The 7,991-nt window shown below is 37.6% G+C and overlaps 1 protein-coding gene across 1 annotated transcript; it reads left to right on the top strand.

Moving 5' to 3' along the window:
- Positions 1-3,803: 3,803 nt before the first annotated feature.
- LOC110462831 lies at positions 3,804-7,413 on the top strand. Its single transcript, XM_021517030.1, has 3 exons — positions 3,804-3,932; positions 4,259-4,370; positions 4,520-7,413. The coding sequence occupies exons 2-3, from the start codon at positions 4,274-4,276 to the stop codon at positions 4,957-4,959; spliced, it is 537 nt and encodes a 178-aa protein (XP_021372705.1). The 5' UTR covers positions 3,804-3,932; positions 4,259-4,273; the 3' UTR covers positions 4,960-7,413.
- The last annotated feature ends 578 nt before the right edge of the window (positions 7,414-7,991 follow it).

Genomic DNA, 7,991 nt, shown 5'->3' with positions numbered 1-7,991 from the left:
GCCGACTCTACCGTTTGCAATGTATAAATTATTATTTTTACAAAAATCAAGCAGATTACGACCAAATGTATTTGGTCTTGCTAGGTCTTGACTCGTTCTTTGAAGCGGTACCCCAAAACGGGTTAACTCTTCGTAATCATATAAATACTCATGCAAATCGTCATTTTCATGTATATTCAATGTTTCAATTAAATGTTCATCTGGAACGATATAATCGTCACAAGTATTAGTTCTGGCATTAAAATCTCCGATAAGTATAACTTTTTTGTCATTTTTAATTAAATTAATCATTTCGCCCTGAATCTCTAAAAATGCTTCATTAGAAGCATACCTGGACGTTTCGGGGGGTACATACACACAGCCCACTAATAGAGTGGGTATGTTATTACTTGCACGTACCTCTACCCACTGGACGAACTCGGATGGAGTTTTTGGAAATAGAAGTAATGATTTATACTTTTCTTTAAATATTGTAATTATTCCGCCAGATTTTTTTTTTTGTGTTAGGTCTGTTTTTAGCTACATAATCATAGCCGTTTGGCATTTTAAGAATGTCCAGATCGTCAGTTTTAGTTTCAGCTAATATAACGACGTCGTGAGACAGTAACTTCCCCCGAATTTTGGCTTGGATACACTTTCGATGACCAGGTACCTCAATCAGTCATAGCGATAGCATAACAATCTGAAGTCCGGGGTTCGAATCCAGGTCTAGCCTTATTATTTCTCATGTGTATACTTAGTCCCGTAAAGTCAGAAATTATTTACCAAAACTATAGTCATGCCGGAAAAACAGATTCCAACTCTTAGTTACAGTTACTTGTACAGTAGAATTAATATGTATTTCGTTGAAATCGTATTACTATGCCAACTGCAACATCTCGGTAAACTGCTACAAATCATCCAAGGTGAGTGGGCTAATAAAGCAATTGTGAATTCTGGTTCGATATGCGAATGTACCATTGGTAGGGATTCATTTTGCTGTGACACACGACAGAACCGCATTTCTTGCCTAGATGTTGGATGCAAACAGAGATAAATGGCGGATGACATATTCACGTCAACAAGACAAAATATCGAATAATGTTTGACCCTACCTTTTTTAATGTGTATTACTTTTATTCGACGTTGAAAAATGAAGTCAACAAATCGATGTGTATTGCATGGTGGTATTTACATATGTGGCATTTCATTTTTACCCGTTATCGCTCCCGAACAGACGACAACCTTCGAATCGAAATGACGAAAAAACGCCAATGTAAAAAAACGTTAGATGACGTCTTTTATTCCATTAATCGGTATAGTGTCTCACTAAGCCATTTTTACATGGCTATACTCGACGAATTCTAAGACAATTTTTAAGCATCCTTTCATCGAACCCCGAAAGCTGACCACAATCTGAACACAAATAATAGACCTAATACCGAAAATAATTATCTTCTTCGGAACTACTGCAATAATATTGATGAAAAGGGGGCTTGAACACGTGTTTATATGTGTATTTGGTATAGATTAAGCTCGCTACGTCGTACACAAATAAATCCATGTAGTTATTAATCACTGGCCGAGGTATGCTCATAAACCGCCATGTATACATGTACATTCAGATGTGTATTAAAGGTTTGTGTAGGTCATGGCTTTGCTTTTATAAGGTGTACAGTATATATAACCAAACAGTATACCCACCCGCATTTAAGGGTCGGATCAAGCTTAGAGCTTTAAATCGATCGATGAGAACTGGAGCGTTTCAAACAAATATGGCGGCGCGCTGCAAGGCATGCTGACATGTAAAGGCAAGTATTGAAGTATTGGAATATTGATACAATGTTGTAATATATCTGATGAATTCAGCATGTTATTTTATCCTTTATTAGCGTAAATCGTTATCGTTTTGTGTTTGGTATCGTGAAAAATAGAATAATTGATTAGCTAATCTCAACTCGAAGCTATGGCTAACAATGGTCTTAACAATGAGACTCATTGCATTCGAGTGCATGTCTAACTGTATCGATCTTTAAAAAAATATCAGTATGTGCATGACGCTACTTGTAATTGAAAACTGTGGAATAAAATATTTTATTGTTAATTTGAGAATGTGAACTGTCAAATATACATATAAACTCACTGTATTAATAGAGCTTGGATTGGCCCAGTCACAGGGACCTGATAACTACGCCACAATATCGCCATGTACCCTTATACAGTTTCTGTTATGTAGAAAGTATAACTTAATGTTTTGGAGGTTAAGATCAACGCCTTACAAAATGTATATACATGTATACACAATACGGGGGGTGTCAATTTTATCGTGTGCTTATCTTAACCTCTTAAACGCCTAGTACGTATTTGTAATACCCTGCACGCAAGAAAAATTCCTTAAAATTAATGATTCTGTGTCTTCAATTCTCAAGTCCCTGTGACCTCCCCTATCGAAGATCTGTTGAAATTGCTTATGAATACAGCATGTGTGCATAGTTGACCGCTCACGTTAAAAAAACCCTAATAATAATGTAAACAAAAATCTCTTTCCACCATAAAGTAAGTATCAGGCCTGCGTAGGCGAAGTACGTAATTGGAGAGGGAAGAAAACATGCGTGCGTCAAGGTAAATTATTAAGCAGTGGTATTTCTTTTCTCGTGAACAGAATGTCGAGGTATATTAAGAAGAACTTGACGTATTTCAATACCTAGGAAATGACATTCAAATAGCGACACCTATATATATGGTCAAAGTATACGTGTAAATAGTATTTTTTGTTTGGAAAGTCTTGCACCAAATAATTTTAGAGTGGAGCACATTCTTTAAAAATTCACGGCGCACGTGATAAAAAAACTGCCATTCCATAAATTGACCTCGGCAAATTTAATATTACCTTTTTTTCAATTATGAGTGACAGGGTTTTCCACTTAAATCAATATTTGTACCTGCATTATGTTATACACATTGAGCCGCCCTGTTTACATTATCGGTAAAATACCTGGGATTTAAACCCCACACATTCACCGAGCACCTGTTAATCAAAACGTAAGCAAGTTAAACATAGTAAATATCCGAAACCTCGCTCATCCGGAAAAAATATTCGGAATAAGAAATGTTACGAAATGATTCAATAAACATTGCCATACTGCAGTATTGTCAGGAAGCGGGGGAGTATGCATGATTGCATCATGTTCGCAATTAGTTGCTTTGTTTCAATAACCCCATATTTCAACCTTACACCAACACGTCCACGTCTGCAATATTGAGATATGCATAAATATCTTTGAAAATTCATGAGGTCACTGGCTGACATACTATATTGGAAAATGTGCTATGGGGTTGGGGCTGCCAGTTTGACCCTTCCCTGCCCTTGACATCCACCTCCCCTCTTTTCATAAGACACCTTAGATATATAAGGATCGAGCGTTCGTTATCTACACAAGGTCATTAACTGTCCGGAGTTGATAAAGAGTTTACTAATACACTTTCCTGGGATGGTTCTGTTGTCCGGAACAAGTAATTGTAGTATCAATCTATATACTCAGTTTAAGTAGCCGTGTATAGTAGAAGGATATTTTTATGAACACACAAACATATGACGGTATTGTGTTGGTTTGTTCATTCTAAAGTAGAAGATAGCCCTCCCTAAATATCTCAGCTCATTGTTTCTAAATAGATTGTGCCGCTGAGGAAATACAACGTCATTTGTTATAGTTAGAGATACGAGCATGCAGGGATGAATAGTTGTGGTTCGTAGCGGGATCCATACAATAGCGACTGCTTGAGTGGTTTAATTGTAATGTCCAATAAAAAGTTGTTGGTTTCCAGAACCATTCGGAACCGACCGTCACGTGACAGTGGGCGAAGTATGTTGCATTGTTATCCTATTGCCTATTTGTAATTTCAGAGTTAATAAATCAGCCGCGTGTCGATTGATACTCATACGTGAAACCTTGGTAAGTCAGTTAGCTTGTTTCCGGAATTGACCGAGTCCATGTTATTGTATGTAGCAGTATTTCAACGGAAGTCACTTCCGGTATAATGCACATGTTTCTTACATCCGCGGTTTGGAAAACCGTCTCAGTCGTGTGTCATTATAAGTTTGGTTCAGCGCATGTTTATATAGCTGGAAACATTCCGGAATATAAAGAAGCACACAACCGTCATTTTAATTTTGTCAGTTTTATTCGACGTCACTACGTAAGCTATGGTACTGGTGTGGCATCTCCGCTACACGCAGCTCGATGACACAAACTTACTTCCTCTTGTTGTTCCCACACAGGAGCCGCCCAGCACCATGATGGAAGGGCGGAAACGACGTTCTCTTGAAGAGGACATCGTTTCGCAGGGACACAAAAGAGTCCGATTAGAGGGACCGGAAGTAATAGCACAAGGTTTGTTCAAAAAATATTTTCATTCTTTTTATTTGAACAAAATTTCACAATGTTATTCTCTTTTCTTACAGAACAATATATGTGTGTTTAATTACTTTGTTTTAAGCATAATAAAAACATTGTTTTATTTTTGTTTTATACATTTTCAGTACGGAAACAAGAAATCGAAGTCCTTCAAACGTTTGATTTCAACAACATTTACGAAAATGTGGAGTTCACAAAAGTGATGACTCTAGACCAATACCGGAAGTGCCGTCCATACAAAGTTTTCCATTATCCTGGCAAAAGCAAAGGAGAGATAGTCTTCCACCTGAGTTGTGATGGCAGCTTTGAGCTCACTGCAGTGAATGTCGGCCTAAACCATTGTGCCACCAACTGCCAGGGTGTTGTAGACATGTACGTGAACGGGCAGCCATTTTTACTTGGATACCAGGGTGCTAACTCACTGGAGTTTGTGGAAGAGGTTTTCCGTATACCACCGTCCTTATGTATAGCCGGCATAAACGTCTTCTCCCTAGTGCTAAACGAATCTAGTCCGGGCGTGTACTGGCTTTCTGATGCTCGGGTGGCCATTGAGAAACTTTTATGAGCATGGGTATATAGTGCTGGTATGATTCTAGTCCTAATTGGATTGTCTTGTTCAGAACATGGAACGTGATAAGTTGCTGATACCGTATGTCTTGTAGCTTAGTTTTTTAATTATTGGCGTCAGGACCGCATGCAACGCCATGATCGATAACTCCTCAAGTGTTCTGTTTGGTTCAAATCAAACAACATCAAACAGTTTTAAAAGCTCCAATCTTCAGCTTGATATTCACTTCACTCATTTACAGGTAAAACAAGTCTTACAATGTAATGATACAAATGTTATCTTGCGCATTGTACCAGCTCAGCAATGAGTTGTGTTAGATTGATCTCCCCTGTTATTTATTGACATTGATCTCATACTTTTGTGTTTGTATCAATGCATGCACCTTTTTTGCATGGATTTGCAATCTGTCAGCTTTTAAGAATCTTTGTCCTACCACAGCAAAACGCTAGAAAATTACTCTACAGCTGGGTTTTTTTCTGATCTTGACTTATCTCCCCTTAATTTTGTTTAGGATTTGACGGGGCTAGAAGATGACTACTGTGTGACCATGTTGCTCAGTTGGCTAGAGCTACCGTCAGGAGTTCGTTTTTATATCATTCGTGGAAAGTTCCCTGCAAGGTATGGGTTTCTTTTCGGAAGTCGTTTATCAAAACTAAAGACATACTGCAAGTTAGTTTCTAGTGTATATTTTGTATATTTACAACTTTTGGCAGTGGTGCGAGGATACTTAATATTAAGTCCAAACACCTTATATCAATAACAATGAGTTTAGTGTGGAACACTTTTGGGGGGAGGTACTTGCTACAGTAAGGTAGCGTACAGCCTTGATTTAGTTCTTGGTATTCGTATCTTCGTTACGCTGTGTCTTGATGCCTAGTATGGTTGCCATGGAGACAGTGTACGCGGAAGTGCGTATATGGGTGTGTTCAACCGCGCATGCGCACGATTGTTAAAATGAGAAAAATACGGGCCTGCATTTGTATGAATTAATTCACTTATAAACAGGGTCAAGGAGAGAAGATCTGAAAATGTTGTTGGAATGTATGAACCGTTTCACGGAAACACCTAAGCATGCTCTTGAGCAAGTGACCATGTTGTTATGTTTAGTCGAGGTACGTGAGTACTGTTATCGATATCAACACTAAATAAGATATATGTGAATGTTTTATTTATTGATAAATGAGTAGTGTGTCTGATTGCCGGATGTGTGTATTAAATCGTCTATTTTAAACGTAGAATGAAAGAGGTCAATTGATCAATTGTTTAAGCAATTTGTGTGAACAGTGCTTCGAAAGGCTCCATGTAAACGCTTACATTGAGATATTTATCCCAAATGGAAATTGAGTCAATTTGCTTAAAGTAGGTTTTTTGTTGTACCCACGTCACATCACGTGTTTGTGCATTGAAATCACATTTATAACCAATGAACTGTTGTTTCCTGCAATATCAATTAATTTAATGAAGCACCTACAATCAAACTAATTAACGCGATAATGTGTAAGCATTGTAACGCTCATTCACTGTAAACTTTATCACGCCTGTATCCTGTAAACATTGCCACGGCTTTATCCTGTAAACATCGCCACGCATATATCATGTAAACATTGCAACCCCTATATCCTGTAAACGCTGCCACGCCTATATCCTGTAAACTTTGTCACACCCACTTCTGGTAAACATTGATACGCTCATACACTGTTAAATTTGCCACACATCGGAAAATGTGAACGTGCAAGTCTATTATCTGCACATAGTGTCCATTCCTATATCCTGTAAACATTGCCATGGCTATATCCTGTAAACATTTCCACGCCTATATCCTGTAAACATTGCCACGCCTATATCCTGTAAACATTTCCACGCCTATATCCTTTAAACATTTCCACGCCTATATCCTTTAAACCTTGCCAAGCCCACTTTCAGTAAACATTGCCACGACTATAGCCAATAAACTTTGCCACGCCCATATACTCTAAACATTGTCACTCGCATAAATTATCACGCCTATACACCGCTAACATCGCTTTTCAAATTGTCACGCCCATATCATGTAAACACATCAGGATCTTTGATATGACCCCAAAATCCATCGTTGGTCAAAGCTATATCGCTGTGATTCCGATGGTAGGTTTATCTGGATTCGTTTTCATGCTAAAACTCATATTCTCAAACCCCATTTCTTGTTTACAATTAACATTTTGATTGCGTCACACAAATTAAGTGACTTATAAAAAGATGGTTTGAACACAGAATCCATGCTTGAGCATGAGGACGGATTTGTGTATACAGGCCTTGGTAGCTAAGAATGGTTTAGATCTGTCATTGTATTGGTAAGTACATCAGTAATGCAGGATTTGGATTAAGGTGCCCGGAAGATTACAGATGTGTGTGTTTTTTAACAACGTTTGAATTTTAAGGATCCCCATACCACTGTACAGAAAAATGTAACAATGCATCAGAAACATAATTTTTCGGCATGACTATAGCGTCGTTAAATTATTTCTAAAAAGGGAACTATATCTTTATTAAATATGATAAAGAGAGAAAAACAAATATCATTAGCACCGTGTTTTGAGTGTAAATTTACAGCGGGAAACGACCTTGATTCGAACCCCGGACTTCGTATTGTGATTGTATCGCTTTAATCGATTTAGGTCCCTCGTTAACGGAATCATCCTCACCCAAATTTGCTTGGCCTACAACTTTATCCAAGACGAAACTAAGGGGAAGTTACCGTCCATACGAAAAACGACAGTGTAGTGGGACAGGGATCCTTAAATGTCTTCTCCTGTAAAGTTAAGTTATACCATGCTGGATATTTGTTTATTTGTTTATACCACTTGTGATACCTTTGAATTTTCGGATATTTATTTACTCCATCACATAATATTAATATCGATATTTCAATATGACGACTCAGTAATAAAGAGGCTGTTAAGATGGCGTTATTCATTAACTCATATTCATCATCGGATTTGAAGTTTTATACATTTCCGTTTGTTTGTTTTTTCATTTTTTTTCTTTCTTTT

The sequence above is a fragment of the Mizuhopecten yessoensis genome, unplaced genomic scaffold, assembly GCF_002113885.1.
Source record: "Mizuhopecten yessoensis strain PY_sf001 unplaced genomic scaffold, ASM211388v2 scaffold10831, whole genome shotgun sequence".
Taxonomy (NCBI): domain Eukaryota; kingdom Metazoa; phylum Mollusca; class Bivalvia; order Pectinida; family Pectinidae; genus Mizuhopecten; species Mizuhopecten yessoensis.
This window is presented reverse-complemented; position numbering and strand designations above follow the sequence as displayed.